The 19,408-nt window shown below is 33.8% G+C and overlaps 1 protein-coding gene across 4 annotated transcripts in view; it reads right to left on the bottom strand.

Annotated features, from left to right (window-relative positions):
- Window positions 1-19,408, bottom strand: part of UBR3 (ubiquitin protein ligase E3 component n-recognin 3) — a 234,227-nt gene that overhangs the window by 36,003 nt on the left and 178,816 nt on the right. For 3 of the 4 annotated variants that reach the window (XM_042994657.1, XM_042994658.1, XM_042994659.1), the window contains exons 31-32: window positions 17,710-17,815; window positions 5,708-5,811 (exon numbers count right to left, since the gene is read on the bottom strand). In XM_042994657.1, the coding sequence (XP_042850591.1) occupies window positions 5,708-5,811; window positions 17,710-17,815 (210 nt within the window). Of the gene's footprint in view, window positions 1-5,707; window positions 5,812-17,709; window positions 17,816-19,408 lie in introns of those variants that run through there. The other variant, XM_042994660.1, reaches the window with a different exon arrangement.

The following is a 19,408-nucleotide window of genomic DNA, read 5'->3' as shown; positions in this document are numbered from 1 at the left end:
AGAGTTAAGGTAACACAAAATACTCCAACTTCTTTTAGGACAAAGTATAATATATGTAAAGTAATAAAACTCTTGGGGGAAAATCATACAAGTAAACAGGACACAATCTAAAGACTGTATCAGACATTTTATTGTTTTCTTAAAATTACCATGAAAAACTTTTATAAAGAAATATACTATTGCACTACTTCAGTAAAGCACTTTGCACATATCCATATAAACATCAAATCTTCTCAATCTTCTCTTTCATGATCTGAGCTTCTAAGTACACATGTTCTCTCTTCAAAAAGTCTAGTCTACAACAAAAATCAACTTGAGATGTGTTTTGTGTGATACGCTCAACTCTATTTTCTCTTTGATGAGTGAAGAACCCAAATAGTTTAGTAAGACTTTCTTTGCATTAATCAACAGAGCACCGAGAAAAGATCCCGAGTCCATCTAACAACTAACAAGGTAGTTAAAGCTGCTCCCTTGGGTATACTTCAGGGCAATTGTGGTTTGGGTCTACTAAACTGCAAACATTCTCAAAGAACATTATATAGAAAAGACCATAATATAAGACATAAAGATTCAAACCAAAGCAATAGCTTTCTTGAATTTCAAAATAGAAAATAAGCAATTTACCAGAAAATAAGACAACTGGATATTTAACATATCCAGTCCACAAACATTTACTGGGCATATTATGTAGCAGGTAGGTACTAGGGATACAGGTAAAATGATGCAAATCATAGAGGAACTGATAGTTTATAGAGCAGGGGATTTAAAGAAAATCTACCATTATTTTCCTGAGACAACTGTCAAAACAGAACTATAGACAAGATATTATTGGGAAAGGGAAAAAACACATATTTAAGAGAAAGGCTTCCAGGAGAGAGTAACACTTAAGGTAAAAGTACCACTGGCAGTTATTAATGGAGAAATGGCAAAAATTTAAACATGCTCAAAACTCTCCTACCTTAAAAACAAACAAAAAATAGCTCCTTTGATATATCCACACATACCTTCTGCTCTCTCCCCACATTCGTTCTTGATAGTTCTCTCTGCTGTTTCCTCATTGCCCTGTCATTTCTCATCCCACTATAATCTACTTCTGATTCTCCAACTGCACAAAAGCAACTTCCTTATTATTATTCCTTATTACTGCATATAACCAGGAGTCCTCAGGAGAATTTATAGCTAACTAATTTTTAGGGGTGAAGATCCTTTTGAAAACCTTGTTAAGGGCTATGGAGCTTCTCAGAGAAAAAATGCACATGTACATATAAAAATTTCCTATATCATTTTAGGAGATTCATGGATTCCTACTTTTGAACTCTTAAATCACAAATTAAAAGGCCTTGAAAGGAGGAGTTAAGATGGCAGAGGAGTAGGGGGACCCTATGCTTCCTTGTCCCTCTCAACACAGCTAAATAAATATCAAATCATTACGTGTGCCCCAGAAATTGATCTGAGGACTGAGAAAACAAACTGCACAACTAGAGGGAGAAAAGGCCACATCGTGGAAGGTAGGAGGTGTGGATTCATGATTTGGGGAAGAAAAAAATTGATGGTGCTGCTGAGGGGAGGAAGCCCTGATCAGAGAGGAGAGAAAGAACGCACACAGGGCACAGAGCACAGAACAAGAAAAAACCCTTCCCCAAAACCACACAGGGAAAATGAAAGGGAGTGATTATTCCATGTTTTTACAAGCAGTGGAGCTCAAAGTCTAAAGTTTTAGAAGTCTGGAGGTCCAGGAGCAGACAGTGTGGCCTGAAGATCCCCTGGGTCGCACTGGGAGAGACAGTTTGTCTTCTTGAGTGCATTTGAGAGAAGTAGCACTGCCTCTCCGGGGACAAAAGAGCCAGGGGGTACCACTGAACTGTCCTTTTCATTAGCATAGGAACAGAGGTACCTGCTGAGGACAGCTAACCTGGATGCCAGCTTTTTGCAGTGCTTTACCATAAACTCTAAGTCTCTGCATGTTCCTGCAATTGCCCTCGTGGGACAAACCACCACTAGTCACAGCACAGTGAGACCCCTCCCCCAGAGGATCAGCACGGGCCATTCTGCATCAGGTCCCTAAGATTTGGAGTTTTGAAACACAGCCTGCACACCTGAGATGCAGGAACACTGTGCCACCAGGTGGGCAGATGGCTCAAACACACACAGCATCAAAGCAGGGACCTGAGAGAAGCCTGGGACACACACAAGGGGAGATCATATGCTCTTCTGTGAGGGCTTCCTGAACTCCCTTCTTGGGGGACTAGACAGCTGGCTGATGACATTTTTACCCCTGCCTATCAGCACAGACAGACCAGTAAGCAGAATAGTGGTCACAGTGGAGGCTTGAGTGACTTAAACCAAGCCATGTCCCCCTGCATTCTGCAAGTGCTTTTCTTTCTTTCTTTTTTTAAACTAGGCCAATTGTGCTTAAACTCAGAGCAGCAGTGGGCCTCCCCCCAGAAGACCAGCACAAACCTTGTGCACACACCGAGACTATTGACCACAGAGTGTTCCAAAGCTTTAGCTCTAGAGGAAACAGGATTTAGCCTCCTTTAACAAGCATACCAAAACACACCTAGTTAAAATTCACCACACAATGGACAAAATCCAAACACTCCTCACTGCAGGCAAGGAGAAACTCTGCAGAGGACTGACCACAGCGAAAGAACAGCCAATACACAATAGCAGAGTGCATACACCAGGAACATTTCCTGAAGCATGAGGTCCTGGACAGTATATGACCTCTTCCTAATATAGCCACTACTCTCAGGAGCAGGAAATATAACAGACTTTCCTCACACACAGAGGACAGAGACCTAGACAAAATGCCAAGATGAAGGTATTCATCCCAAAAGAAAGAACAGGAAGATGCCATGGCCAGGGATTTAATCAAAACAGATATAAGTAATATGCCTGAACCAGAATTTAAAACAACAATTATAAGGATACTAACTGGGCTAGAAAAAAAGTATAGGAGATACCAGGAAGTCCTTTACTGTAGAGATAAAAGACCTAAAAGTCAGGCCCAAATAAAAAATGTTATAACTGAGATGCAAAACCAACTGGTTGTAATGACCACAAAGATGGAAGAAGCAGAGGAATGAATAAGTGGTACAGAAGATAAAATTATGAAAAATAATGAAGCCAAAAAGAAGAAAGAAAGAAAGATATTGGATCATGAATATAGACTTAGGGAACTCAGCAACTCCATAAAGGTTAATAACATTCCTATAATAGGAATCCCAGAAGAAGAAGAGAGGGGAAAAGGAGAAAGTTTATTTGAGCAAATTATAGTTGAAAACTTCCCTAATCTGGGGAAGAAAAGACATCCAAATGCAGGAGGCACAGAGAACTCCCATCAAAATCAACAAAAACCAGGCCAACATAAAGACATATCATAGTAAAATTTGGAAAATACAGATAAGGGGAGAATCCTGAAGGCTGCAAGGGAAAAGAAATTCCTAACCTACAAGGGAAGACAAGGTTAGCAGCAGATCTCTCCTTAGAAACTTGGCAGGCCAGCAGGCAGTGGCATGATATACTCAAAGTGCTGAATAGGAAAAATACACAGCCAAGAATACTTTATCCAGCAAGGCTGTCATTCAAAACAGAAGGAGAGATAAAGAGTTTCCCAGACAAACAAAAACTAAAGGAGTTCATAATCACTAAACCAGCCCTGCAAGAAATATTAAAGGGGACTCTTTGAGTGGGAAAGAAAGATCAAAAGCAACAATGACTAGAAAAGAACAAAGAAAAACTCCAGAAACACTGATTTTGCAGGTAATACAACAGCAGTACATTCATACCTATCAATATCACTCTGAATATAAACGCTCCAATCAAAAGATATAGGGTATCAGAATGGATAAAAAACAAGACCCATTTATATGCTGCCTACAAGAAACTCATTTGAGACCTAAAGACACCTACAGATTGAAAGTGAGAGAATGAAGAACCATTTAGCATGCTAACGGACATCAAAAGAAAGCTGGAGTAGCTGTACTTATATCAGACAAACTGCATTTTAAAACAAAGACTGTAACGAGATATGAAGAAGGGCACTATATCATAATAAAGAGGCTCTATCCAACAAGAAGATCTAACAATTGTAAATATTTATGCCCCCAACCTGAGAGCACCCAAAAATATAAATCAATTAAACACAAACATAAAAAAACTCATTGATGATAATACAATAATAATAGGGGAATTTAACACCCCACTTACAGCAATGGACAGATCATCTAAGCAGAAAATCAACAAGGGAACGATGGCTTTGAATGACACACTGGACCAGATGGACTTAACAGATATAATTAGAATATTTCATCCTAAAGCAGCGGAATACACATTCTTCTTCTCAAGTACACATGGAACATTCTCCAGAATAGATCACATACTGGGTCACAAATCAGCCCTCAACAAGTACAAAAAGATTGAGATCATATCATGCATATTTTCAGAGCACAACACTATGAAACGTGAAGTCAACCACAAGAAAAAATTTGGAAAGGCCACAAATACATGGAGGTTAAAGAACATCCTACTAAAGAATGAATGCGTTAACCAGGAAATTAAAGAAGAAATAAAGAAACAGAAGGAAGCAAATGAAAATGAAAACATGACAGTCTAAAACCTTCTGATTGCAGAAGAGGGAAGTATATAGCAATAAAGGCCTACCTCAAGAAGCAAGAAAAGTCTCAGACACACAACCTAACCTTACACCTAAAGGATCTACAAAAGAAACAGCAAATAAAGCCTAAAGCCAGCAGAAAAAAGGGAAATTAAAATAAATATTAGAGCAGAAATAAATTATATAGAAACAACAACAACAACAAAACAGTAGAACAGGGGCTCCTGGGTGGCTCAGTCGGTTGGGCAGCCAACTCCAGCTCAGGTCATGATCTCACAGTTTGTGGGTTTGAACCCCCCCCACATTGGGCTCAGTGCTGTCAGCACACAGCTTGCTTTGCTTCAGATCCTCTGTCCTCCTCTCTCTGCCCCTCCCCTGCCTGTGTTCTCTATCTCAAAAATAAATAAGCATTAAAAAAAAAAAAAAAACAACAACCCAGTAGAACAGACTAACAAAACTAAGAGCTGGTTCTTTGAAAGAATTAATAAAAAAGAATGAAATCTTGCCATTTGCAATGACATCAATGGAGCTAGAGAGTATTATGCTAAGTAAAATAAGTCAGCCAGAGAAACACAAATACCACATGATTTCATTCATATGTGTAATCTAAGAAACAAAACAAATGAGCAAATAGGAAAAAAGAGAGAGAGACAAACCAAGAAACAGACTCCTAATTATAGAGAGCAAATTCATGGTTACTAGAAGGGAGGTGGGTAGGTGGATGAGTTAAACAGGTGACAGGGATTAAGGAGTATACATGTGTTGAACACTGGGTGATGTATGTTAGTGCTGACATACTATATTGTATGCCTGAAACTAATATTACTCAGTATATTAACGAGCTAGAATTTAAATAAAAACTTTTAAAAAGTGGGCAAAAGACATGAACACTTTTCCAAAGAACACATCCAACAACAACCTTCATTTCATTGTCATCTTCTTTTAGACATATGAACTATTTACTACTAATAAAAAAATAGTACAGTCATTTACCTCAAAACATTTCCAGCAGACTGAATATTTGTCCCCACTATTTTTAGAATATTATATATACTATATAATTTAAGAATCGGAATTATAAAGACATACCTTTGCGTAAGGGTTGTGGCATCATTAAGATCTGGATGAGCAAAAGGGATGTAACATCATGATAAAGAATTGGAACCTCAGGCTGTTGTTCTTCATTTCCCTGCCTAAAAAAATGCATAATTACTTTAGACAATATTGCATACCTTTTCTAATTCATTTTATATTTCACATATATGTCTAAGGAACAGAAATTAAACTTTCATAAACAATTGAGAAATCTCAAAAGAAAAGGTTAGGGGCCATGTTTTTTGCCTAAAAGTATAATCTTTTAAATCTATCTATCCCCTTGATTCTGCCTAATATGAAAAAATTATATACAAAATTTATTAGATCTTATTTAAGCAAACAATTGGATACATTAACTTGATTATGAGTCTTTCTGATCTCTTAGATTACAGAAATAAAATGAAGGATTAATTGGAAATTTAGAGGATTAGTTTCACTATAAATGTGGTGGCATATAGGACACTTGCTGACACAAACTTCACACTAAAAAGTAAATGTTCATATTATTAAAAAGAACAGGTACAATTCGCAAACAAGTTACATTGAAGAGGCATGGTTAATATTTTTTTATTAAAAAGTTGTTTCAATTTTATGACTAACAAAATTCAAAAAATTCTTTAACACTTTCAAAAAAAAAAGATAATAGGCAGAACTTAAACTATAAAAGACAAAGTAGGAAACCTCAGCAATGTGTGGTACTATGAGGAACAGAATATATTCTAAAGCAGATCTCATTCTAGATCTGTTAAGAATTTTTAAAACTCCTATAGAAGGATACATTTTTTGATCTTAGGTTTAATTTTTAATTCAGAAAACAAAAGCAAATCTTAAGTTTCTAAAGAATTCAATAAATTCTGAAGCTATACTTCAGACTAGATTTGGGATGAACAAAAATTGCTCAACTCTTTTATTAGGCTCCATCATTCAATAAATACTTACTGATCACTTATTATATGTCAGGCACTGGAAGCACTGGCAAGTAAACCAATGCCTGCTGCTGTGAAGCTTATAACTTCCAGAGGAAGAAGACAGCTCTTTCAGTGTCTCCATTCTCTACAAATAACCCTTTAACTTACTTGCCTCCCTCTCTAAAGCTAACCTTCCATTAATGCTATGAATCCTATTTGTCTCTCCAATCTTTTTTAACAAGCCCAAAGTACTTTTTAAAAAAACAGGGAGGGAGGCACCATTTGTTCACCTAGTATTCAAATCCCCACGAAAATGGTTTTCCACATGGCCAACAATGATCTCTTAATTACAAAATCTAGTGAACGTTTTTCAACTTTATCATACTGACCCTTGACTTTGCATACAGTTGAACACTTTTATCTGGAAAATTTTCTTGGCCTTTTTGAAACACTCTCGCAGATTCTCTTCTAACTCTCTGATTACTCTAGTTTTCTTGACAAGTTCTTCCTCTGACTAACCTAGAACTGGTGCTGTTTCCCAAGGCTCCAATTCCCACTCTCTTTTAATATGAAGGACTCTTTTTGAAAGACCTCCTAAACCATGACTTCAATCACCAGCTACACATTGATGACTTCCAAGTCTGTATCTCTAGCTATGAATCTCTTAAACCCACTACCTGAATATTTACAATCTTCACTTGTATATCCAACAGGCAGCTAAACCTGAACATGCCTAAAACCGAACACATGAACATTCTACTCTACTGCACTCAATCTCCCCTAGCCATAACCAATCTGTTCTTCCTTCTATGTTCTTAGTTTTGATGTGGCTTATTTATTATATCCTCTAGTATTTAGCACAATGGATATATTTATATACATTTATATGTATTTAGCACAATGTAAAATTATAAAAATATAATGAATAAATAAGGTAGGATCTTAGGGATATCCCAAACCTATCTTCTCTTACTCACCCCATATTTAATTGGCAGTAAGTCCTAACAACTATCTTTATTCCTTCTTTGCCATCTCTATGGCCACTGACTTCTAACTATTCAATCTCCCTCAATTTTACGTTCTCCCAATTCATCCTCTACACTGTTAAAGATGCTGAAAAAAAAATTCCACAGAAACTGTATCTTGTTTACCATCATTTCCCTGATGGCTGGATTAAAACAGTTAATAAAACTAGCTGAATAAATTAAAAAATGAAAAATTAAAGGATTGCTGGATGGACATACAGGTGGCAAAAGAGACAAAAACTAGACAGTTAAGACTTCAGAGCATAAAGAGAGAGAGAAAATGCACTGAAGGAAGAAACATCATTGTAAATTATAAACTTAAGATCAGGGCCCTTAACTCCTACACATGTTTGTATTTCTATGGTTTTATCACAGTTACTTTAGTGAAATGAACCAAACGACTCAAAAGAAAACATGCCAAGAAGATGAAACCTGTTCCCAAAAAGAAAAGAGGAAAATAACACTGAAAAATCCTTGCTAACCTATGGATAAAAAAAGAAAGTGGTAAGAAACTGGTCCATTAAAAACTATTTAGAGCAAAAATGATTTTGGATTATTATACTGCTGCATTAAATCTAACAGCTGACAAAATACTCATACTTAGAATTAAAAGGAACTTTGTGAATCCATTTAAACTAGCTCAATCTCATACCTATACAAAGATATATTTTACTGCATAAAAATCAAAGAGACTTAAGAACTTCTGTGTCACAACCTAAAGACTAACAAATTACAAAGCTTTTAGGTATAGAAACGAAATACATCTCAAATGAATAAATTAAATATAGTTTCTTAAAATAGGGATATTATAAGCAACTGAAAAGCTTAAAGGGCTAACATAAGTCTAGATTCTCATTTATTTTATTACGTTATGTGTCAACAATTTTTTTTTTTGTAACAGAAGCAATCTTTCTCAAATTTAGAGGTGAATTCCCTTTTGCTATTATTACTTATTTGCTTTTTTATTATTATCGCAATGACCTTCAAATATTATTTAAAATCAGTCTAAACCTCCAGATTACATCTTCTATTAAAATTATTCATATATTCTTGTTAAAAATTTAGTAACCTTTAAATACGATTAAGAATGTATAATTAAGAAATGTTTGAAAACTACAATGAAACAAAAAATGAATTTAAAAAATGGGGAATGTTCTGGGGTGCTTGGCTGGATCAATTGGTAAAGCGTGCAACTCCTGATCCCAGGATCATATATTCGAGCCTCATGTTGGGCTTAGAGATTACTTAAAAAATAAAAAAGTTTAAAAAAATAAAGAATGTTCCTAGTTGAGGAAACTGTCTACTGTAAAGATAGCTATTTTCCCCAGATTCACTTATAAGTTTAAGTAATTCTAATCAAAATCACAAGTGAAGGGAAGAGCTTAGAAAATGGTTCTAAAGATCATCTGAAAGAATAAACAGGTGAGAACAGTAAAGAAAAATTGGGAAGTATGGATGGGGGTCAAAGGGGAGAAAAAGGAGAGAATCTTAATCTAGATCAGAGATATACACATTATCTTCTCAATAAAGTAAACCAGCATGCTTCTGCCACAGACATAGGCTTGTGGGTCAACAGAACAAAGTGGAGAGTCCCTAATCAGAACCATAACATACAAATATTTAGCATATAATAAACAGGATGTAAAACTGCTTTAAAAATTAGTCAGTTCTTTGAAAATAAATATTAACTCTTCATTCATAACTACTGATGAAAATAAATTCCAAATGGATGATATATTTTTAAAAATCATCCCATAAGAAAATTCTACAAAGAATATGTAAGTAGGTATTGCAAACCCAAGGCAGGAAACACATTATAATACAGGTTATAAAGGTAAACATCATGGACAAGTTTGGGAGGCATTCTAAGTATGAAAGCAATCAGAAAAAATAAGAATTATAAGGCCTGACTGGTTTGGCTACATGAAATTTTAAAACTTTAATATGTCAAGAAAAGTAATATAAAATTGAGAGACAAATGTATTTCGGAAAAAGGTTTCAACACCTATGAAAAAATAAGGTTTACTATTTTTAAGCCATAAAGAATCACTCAGATAATTTTTAAAAAATAAGATGCCAACAGAAAAATGGACAGATGTTCTAAACATATAATTCATAAAAAATGTACACAAATAGCTAATAAACAGGAAATATTTAATATTAATATGAAGCTAATTTTACCAGAAATTAAACAAATTTCTATTACTTTGGGATCCCATTTTTTATCTATCAAACTAGCCCAAAATATGTTTTTAAAGTGATCATACTCAAGATGAACAGCAACAGGAATGTTCCTACATTGCCAGCAAAAGCTTATAAAAGGGCACTCTTTTCAAAAAGCAATGCTGTACTACGTAACACAGTGCCTGACAAGCAGTGTGAATATTTATCAAATAAATGACTAAAACTAAAAAATATTTATATACTTTCATGTCATTCTATAGTTCTAGGATTATATCTGACATGTCAAGAACTGCTAAACACACCATCTGATATTGTAGAAAAGGAGAAACAATTTAAAAGATTAACAATAGGAATGAATAATGTATGTCATCTAAAGAATTTTTTTAAGTTTATTTATTTTGAGAGACAGAGAGAGAGAGTGTGTCAGTCCCAAGTAGGCTCTGTGCTGTCAGCACAGAGCCCCAATGTGGGACTTGAACCCAAGAACCATGAGATCACATGACCTGAGCTGAAACTAAGAGTCAGATATTTAAACAACTGAGCCACCCAGGCACCCCTGTCATTTAAGGAATTTTTAATGATGTGGGAATTTGGTTGTTATGTGTTAATTTTATTTATTTTTTTAATGTTTGTTTATTTTGAGAGACAGAGCGAGCAGGGGAGGAGCAGAGAAAGAGGAAGAGAGAGAATCCCAAGCAGGCTCTGCATTGTCAGTGCAGAGCTCAACATGGGGCTCAATCTCACAAGTCTGTGAGATGACCTGAGCTGAAATCAAGAGTCAGATGCTTAACTCACTGAGCCACCCAGGTACCCCAGTTATGTGTTAATTTTAAAAAGCAGATTCTAAAACTGGTATAGTAGGATTCAAATAGTTCTTAAAAATTCATAATATATATACAGAAAAAAAGAAACTGGAAATAAATATCTCAAAATGTTACCAATGTTAGAGGAATTCCCAGAAAATAGTATTGATTCCCTGCCCTCATATTTGACCTCATTTTTATAGCTCATAAATTCATTAAATTGTAACAAACTATATATAGTAAGTGGGTTATAAGATTTTATATTCTTTCATTTTCTCCCTCACCATTTTTGCACATTCTAAACATTGTACAATAAATACAATTTTTATGATCAGAAAAAAATTTACAAAAACAGTAATAACCTGGAGCTTGTTGGCTACAAAGACAAAAACAATCATTCTGAGGACAGAGAAATAGATCTTTCCTGGCACACAGCAGGCAAATAATCAGAACAAATGAATGAATGGATATACCCTAATGTAGAAAAGAGAACCAAAACTTTTGACTGTGAGATTTAATACCATCATTATAGTAATTATCCTTTTAATACTTAATTTAAAAATACATAATTGCTTCCATTTTTTAAAGTTTTTAGATTATCTTTAAAATCCAGATCATAGGTGCCTGGGTGGCTCAGTTGGTTAAGTGTCTGACTCTTGACTTTGGCTCAGGTCATGATCTCACAGTTCATGTCATTGAGACAAGCACTGGGCTCTGCACTGACAGCAGGAAGTCTGCTTGCAATTCTCTCTCTGCCCCTCACCCACCAGCACGTGCGCACAAAATAAAACATTAAAAAAAATACAGATTATAAAAACTGTATACTACTAACTCTATGGATAAGAAGAAATGGATGGTTAGAGTTAATAGGCCTGATTTTCCATTTTTTAAAACCAAAGCCATTATCAACACAATGAAATTAAAAAGAAACAAAGAAATAACTTTCATGAGGATTACAGAAAAAAGTTTATATGAGAAACCTATATCATTAGACATAGAATGTTATTTTAGTAAAGTATTTATTAAAAGTGAGAAAATAGAAAAAGATATTTCAATCTTTTAAAATCTAATATATAGATAGGAAACACAGATATCATATTATAGTCAACTATAATATTACAAGTTAGTGAATTAATGAACCATAAAAATGAGAACAAATATAGGGAGGAAAAATCAATGGGATTTTCCAATAATTGCTCAGATTTCTTCTTACTAAGAAAGGAAACAGAATAATAGTTAAGAACTTAGACTCCTGAATCTGAAAGGTGTGGATTCAAATGCCACCTCTATTCCTTACTAGTTCTGTGCCCCTAAAGAACATGTTAATTAATTTTTCTAAGCCTCCGTTCTTCATATGTAAAAATTGAGATAACAATGGTACCTAGTGTATATAGTTATGGTGAAGATTAAATGAGATTATATATGCAAAGCACAAAAATGAAAGCATGAAATAATCACTGGATAAGTGTTCACAACATTTACTACTATCCTAACGGGTATTAAATCTTAGGGCTTGATAAGAACACTCTTGGCAAATAGTTCTATTGAAATCATAGTACCTATGTCTAGTTTTTACAATATATATTTTTTAAGTTTATTTATTTATTCTGAGAGAGAGAGAAACCACAAGCAGGGGAGGGACAGAAAGAGAGGGAGAGGGAGGGGGAGGGGGACAGAATGAATCTCAGGTAGGCTCCGCACTGCCAACATGGAGCCCGATGTGGGGCTTGAACTCACGAACCACGAGATCATGACCCGAGCCAAAATCAAGAGTCCAGCGCTCAACCAATTGAGCCACCCAGGTGCCCTATTGTTTAAAACTATTAATTCACCAATACTACGTTTAGGAAACCTTATGTTTGCTAAACATGCTTAGACTCAGAGAATTAGGCCTTCTAATACTTGCACACCATCTCCACCCTTGAGTATGCAAGTCTAGCTAGGAAAGAAAATCACTAGCTAATATTAAGGAAAATGATCTTCCTTAGCCATAACAGGCAAAATCCTAATAGCTTGCTAATTCTGTCTATAAACACACAAAACACACAAATTTTTTCTGAGAAGTAGCAGGATATATTCATAGCCTCTAAGTAGCTCTCCAGAAGATAACTTTAATTACTAATTACAAAGGATAAAATAATAACGTTACAGTGGAAAAACCTGGCAGATGCCACATTAACCAAGAAATGAGAGTCATTATCATCAATAACAAAACAAAGTCAACAGCATATACCTCCTAATATGATGCACTAAAAAGAACACATTGCTTTTGTGGTATTTCTGTGAAAAGTTTATAACCTGAATCTAAGCACAAGAAACTACTGGACAAAAATAAATTGAGGGATTCTACAAAATAACCGGCTTGAGCTCTTAGAAAAAAATGTCAATGTTACGAAACACAAAGAAAAAGTCAGGAACAATTTCAGATTAAAGGAAATTAAAGAGATATGACACCTAAATACAAGCACAACCTTGAATTTCCTTTTCATTGCATTTGCATTTCTAGGACATTACTGAAACAACTGGCAAAATGTGTTAGGTTCTGTATGAGATAGGGGTCAATATTAATTACTTCTCATATACATGTCCAGTTAACCCAGCACCATTTATTTTAAAAACTATGCTTCTCTCACTGTTCCTCAGTGCCATCTATGCTATAAATCCAGTATCCGGACATGTGTGGGTCTGGTTTGTTTTGTTTTAAGAAGCAAATACAAATTAATTTTCTTAGCTCCACTTGATCACATAAGTGGTGGTATAATGTACATATTTTCTTCTCCTGGATTTTTCTCTTAACATTTTATCTTGATGGAGATCTTTCCACATTAGTAAACAAAGTGCTTTCTCACCTTTCTTTCCTTTTCTTTCTTTCTTTCTTTTTTTTTTTTTTTGATAGGTCTGTTTTAATTTACTATTGTAGAGAACATAAAGCGTATTTGGTAGCTATATGGGAAAAAATAAAATTGGATCCATTCTTTACATCAGATATCATGATAAATTCCAAATAGAGAACTAAATGTAAAAACTGAAGTCACAGAAATATTAGAAGAATCATGTACCTGAGAAGAGGTTAATATCCAAAATATACACAGAATTCATATAACTCAATAGGAAAAATACAAGCCAATTAAAAAGTGGGCAGAGGATCTGAGCAGACATTTTCCTGAAGAAGACATATAGATGACCAACAGGTACTGAAAATGTGCTCAACATCACTAGTCATGAGGGAAATACAAATCAAAACCACAATGAGCTATCACCTTGCAATTGTTAAAATTGATATCAAAAAGAAATACTAAGTGTTGACAAGAATATGGAGAAAAAGGAACCTTTGTACATTGCTGGTGAGAATGTAAACTGGGCAGCCATCATACTAAACAGTACGGAGGTTCCTCAAAAAGTTAAAAATACAACCACCATATGATCCAGGAATTCCACTTCTGCATATTTATCCAAAGGAAAGAAAAACACTAACTCAAAAAACTTTAATAAGACACACCCAATATTCACTGCAGCATTATTTACAATAACCAAGACATGAAAACAGCATAAGTATCCATCAATGGATGAATGGATGATGTGTACATACATAATGGAATTATTATTCTGCCATAAAAAAGAAGGAAACCCTGCCATTTGTGACAATAAGGATGGACCTTGAGGGCATTATGCTAAGTGAAAAAGTCATACAGAGAAAAGACAGATACCATGTTTTCACTCTTATGTGGATCCTGAGAAACTTAACAGAAGACCATGGGGGAGAGGAAGGGAAAAAAAAAAAAAGGTTAGAGAGGGAGGGAGTCAAAACTAAGACTCTTAAAAACTGAGAACAAACTGAGGGTTGATGGAGGGTGGGAGGGAGGGGTGGGTGGGTGATGGGTATTCAGAAGGGCACCTGTTGGGATGAGCACTGGGTGTTGTGTGGAAACCAATTTGACAATAAATTTCATATTTATTTATAAATAAATTAATTAAATAAAAAACAAATCAAATCAAAATAAAATTAAAATAAAATAAAATAAAATAAAATTGAAAAGTGTAAACAAAAAATGAACTCATAGATAACAAAGAACAGATTGGTGGTTGTCAGGGACAGTGGTGAGCAAAATGTCAGATATGGTGAGTGAGCAAAATGGGTAACAAGTGGTCAAAAGGTACCAACTTTCAGTTATAAAATAAGTCATGGGTATATAATGTACAGTACAGTGACTACAGTTAATAATACTGTATTGTGTATTTGAAAGTTAACAAAGAGAATAAATCACAAAAGTTCCCATCACAAGAAAAAAAGTTTGTAATTATGTGCAATGACAGATGTTAACTAGACTTACTATGGTGATCATTTCACAATATATACAAATATCAAATCATGTTGTAATTAGTTTCACTACATCTGAAATATAATGTTGTATATCAATCATATCTCAATTTAAGAAAAAAGAAACAGGAAAAGAAAACCTGAGTTTTAAAAAAGGGAGTGGGGTTAAGACCTGAGTCAGGATGAGTCAAATTCCAGAATTACTGAAAAGATTAATAAATATGACATTAAAAAAAAACTTTGGATGGCAAAAAAAAATCATAAAGTAAAACTAAATTGACAATCTACTGAAACATATTTGCAAATTATAATACAAAGGGCTAATATTCAAAATCCATAAACATGTTTTTAAAATGAAGAGGAAAACAACCAACAACTCAATTGTTAGAAATAGGCAACAGAGTTCACACACACAAAAAATGCAAATGGGCACGAATGTAAGATAGAGGTCTCCAAGTTTACTTTATCACATAGTTTTTCCTTTGGAAAAATACAAGTTTTATAAAATTAAAATAAATAAATCAAAGGGGAAAAGGCAATCTTTAAACACTGAGGAAAAAAAGAACTGAAACAAATGAGTCTCACTATAAATCAAGTTGATGGCATAACAACACAAGAAAAAAAGTTACTTCAAATGAGTTTAAAAACAGTATTTTGCCTGTACATCCCTGGTGGTATAGATTCTAGGACAAAAGAACATATAGTCAGTAGTGATTTTTTTTTTAATAATTATCATTATACTATAGGTTATGCAAGTAGTAATAAAGTTAATACCATTATGAACCTAGATTTTCAGAATAAGAGAAAAAAGATGCAAATAACAAAAAAGTTAAGAAATAAAATATACCCTTCAATCTTGCATTTGAATTACAAATACCAGTAAGAACTCAGAATCTTTTTCTAAAAAAAAAAAAAAAAAAGACTCCCTAACTCTGTCCACTGGAATGGCCTATGAGCCTGTAAGATTTTGTGATAACATAATAGTCATATATACCCCTTAACCACCCAGATTGTGATCTCTAAATACCATTTCCCATTAAAAGGAACTACATAGAGGATTGGCTGATTCCAGGTACAGAGTGTAAAATATACAAAATAAGCCTAGGTTATTGTGCCAGAAAACTAGGATATTATCAAAGACTACTTGGATCATGTTGAAGTCCAACAGCCATCCTAAAGGGATTCTCAATAACCTAAAAGGGAGCAACATATATCTCTTCAAATTGGGTGTTTTTGCTTTCTTTGGATAAATGCCTAGAAGCAGAATTGCTGAATCATATTTTTAATTTTGAGGAACCTCCATAGTGGCTGCACCAATTTACATTCCCACTAACAACGTATGAGAGTTTCCTTTTTTCCACATTCTCACCAACACTAGGGAAAAGATATATGCACCTCTATGTTCAGTGCAGCATTATTTATAATAGCCAGGATATGGAAGCAACCTAAGCATCCATCAATAGATGAATGGATAAAGAAGATGTGATATATACATACAATGTACTATTACTCAGCCATAAAAAAAGAATGAAATCATGCCATTTGTGACAACATGGATGAACCTAGAGGGTATTACACTAAGTGAAATTAAGTCAGAAGGACAAATACTGTATGATCTCACTCATATGTGGAATCTAAAAAACAAAACAGACAAAACAAAAGAGAAACAGATTCAGATACAGGAAACAAACTAGTGGTTACCAGAATGGGGAGGAGTTGGGGATGGGCGAAATTGGCGAAGGGGATTAACAGATACAAACTTCCAGTTATAAAATAAGTCATCGGGATGTAATGTACAGCATAGGGACTAGAGTCAATAACACTGTAGTAACTCTGTATGGTGACAGATGGTAACTAGACTTACCATGGAGATCATTTTGTAATGTACAAAAATACTAAATTTCTATGATGTACACATAAAACTAATAGGATACGGTATGCCAATTATACTTTAATAAAAATAAGATAAAATAGAATAAAATAAAATAAAATAAAATAAAATAAAATAAAATAAAATAAAATAAAATAAAATAAAATAAAATAAAAATTAAAGAAGAATGAAAAGAAGAATGGCTGAAATGGAGTGAACACATCAAACATATAAAAATTATGAGATCACCAAATTAGCCACAACTTATTGGTCACCACTGGAAGTTGCTAGGGCATCAAATCGTATCTTTGAAAATTTATAAACTGGGAAAAATCATGCATTCATCCTGCCAGACTATATTTCAGGGTAACCAAATAGCTGATATGATATGGAAAAGTTTCCCTTTATTAAAAAAACATTCCTAGCTAATAAATCAGAATTGAAGTTTTTTTGTTTTGTTTTTTAAGATCACTATTTTGAGGCACCTAATAAAATACCAGATTTAGGCAAGAATCATCAGGGGTTACAAAAATCACTGGGTAGAAAGCTGATGGAAAACTTTACAATAAATAAAGGGATCAGACTAAGGTTATCTGAATCAATAATCAATTCTGACATAAAAAGACAGGCAATCAGCCTTTGTGTACCTCCATTCGAACTTTTTAACTGCATACAAATCAACAGGATTCTTTACAGGATTTTCTCACTTGGTGTGAATTTTTATGCAATTTTTAGAGTGTATAATGATAAACCATTGTTTATTTTTAATATATTTCTATGTTTAATAAGGAAAATTTACATATTCATAGAGAATTTTAATCCTATTTTAATACTTAACTATTTTTCAAAAACAGTTTTAATTGACTTTAATCTTTTGATAATACTTACTGTGAATTCATCTCTTCTACTAATTGTGTAAGCTTTCTCCAGGGATTATATTCAGAATCAATGCTATAAAGCCGCATGTGCAAGGCTAATACATGGAACAGTTGATCTAAATAAATTGAAGAAAAAGTAATTAGTTCACACAATTCTTTCAGAACAAAATTCAAACAAAACTTCTAGCTAATTTGTGTGGAAATATTTCCCATCCTTATAATGATAATTCACCAACTTTAAGTACCGACTATTTTATACTCTCTTTTAAGGTAAACTCTGACATATATCTCTCTAAATAGTATCTTTTGGAATATGGACTATCCTTATGTTCAATCTTAATACAGGAATGGTTTGTTTTCCTCATCTCCTATCACAGACCTACTTTTTCTTGGCTTATGCTTCAGACTTGACAACTTGTACTTCTTACTCTTGTGGTCACCTCCTTAGTGTTATCTTTGATACCCTACCCTGAGTCCTACTCCACCCACATAAATCAGGTGAAATTCTGTTCACTTAGTATCTTTCCCCAAATCCTCATTAGACTGAATTGTGACTTCATCATCTTTTGATTCAACATGAAGAAAAAAACTGAAATAATAATATTATTTAGCAGAACCAATCCAGCTGTTTTCATTTCTTCTATCTAAACCATAACAATAATCCATAATTCTTAGCTTTCAACAAACTTTGGTTTAAAAATTTTAAATTATGCAGAAGAAAATCCGAAATTTTGTTTTCATATAAGGCCTTTTTTTTGGTGGTAAAAATGACAAGGAATGGGTTAGAGTATTCTGCCATAAATATTCAAAAACATGTAAATCAAAAGTCATTTTTTAGAAAATCAGATAATACTTTTTTGACGTATAACTGAATCTAATTCTTAAAACCAGACAGGATGAAAAGCCAAATAACACAAGCATATTGTTGCCACTTATTCTCTAAATTAAAACAATCAAAACTGAACAAGATTTTGTTTCTCTGAGCAACTGACTTAGAAATCAACTAGATTTTAGATTCATTTAAGATCCATCAATATAATTCTTATGGGGGGGCTGTGCAGTAGTAATAGGAATAATAGTAGTAGTTGTCTTGGGAAGCTTTTGTAAGACATAGGAGAGCTGTAAGATGAAAATAAATGTTCCACTCTGTGGGGCATGAAGAGGAAATGGGAGGTGGGGAACTGAATCTTAACACTCTATACATACCTTTAAGTTTCAATCTGACCTCTCTATAACAATCAGAAAAATATAAATACCTTAACCTGCTTCACTCCTGTCTATAGGTCAATGTATAGTATAAATCCTCTCTTAAAATTTTTTCATCCTATTAATAGCCAACATTAGCTGAGTATTTATTACATGCCACTCAATTACTTTCACAAAAATTCTACCAGGTAGGTAATATTGTTACCCCCAGTTTTGAGACCAGTTAAGTTTCCCAAATCTCCAATTTTTCCAGTAACTTTATTCCACTAATAGCATTGACAACAGGGATGTTTTTAGCAGAGAAATAAAATGATGAAGATATATTGGTCATTTTATTTCACTTCAATTACACATAAGAGATTGTTTTTACCAAGTACATAATTTATAATCTAAAAAGGGTCTAAAACCTAAAAGTGTTTATTTAAGAAAACACCTAAATTCCTCTAGCAGAAAAATATTAACTCAAATTGCAAAGTGGTGGGTTTTACAATCTTTTTATATAA

This window comes from Panthera tigris, chromosome C1 (genome assembly GCF_018350195.1).
Source record: "Panthera tigris isolate Pti1 chromosome C1, P.tigris_Pti1_mat1.1, whole genome shotgun sequence".
Classification (NCBI taxonomy): Eukaryota; Metazoa; Chordata; class Mammalia; order Carnivora; family Felidae; genus Panthera; species Panthera tigris.
This window is presented reverse-complemented; position numbering and strand designations above follow the sequence as displayed.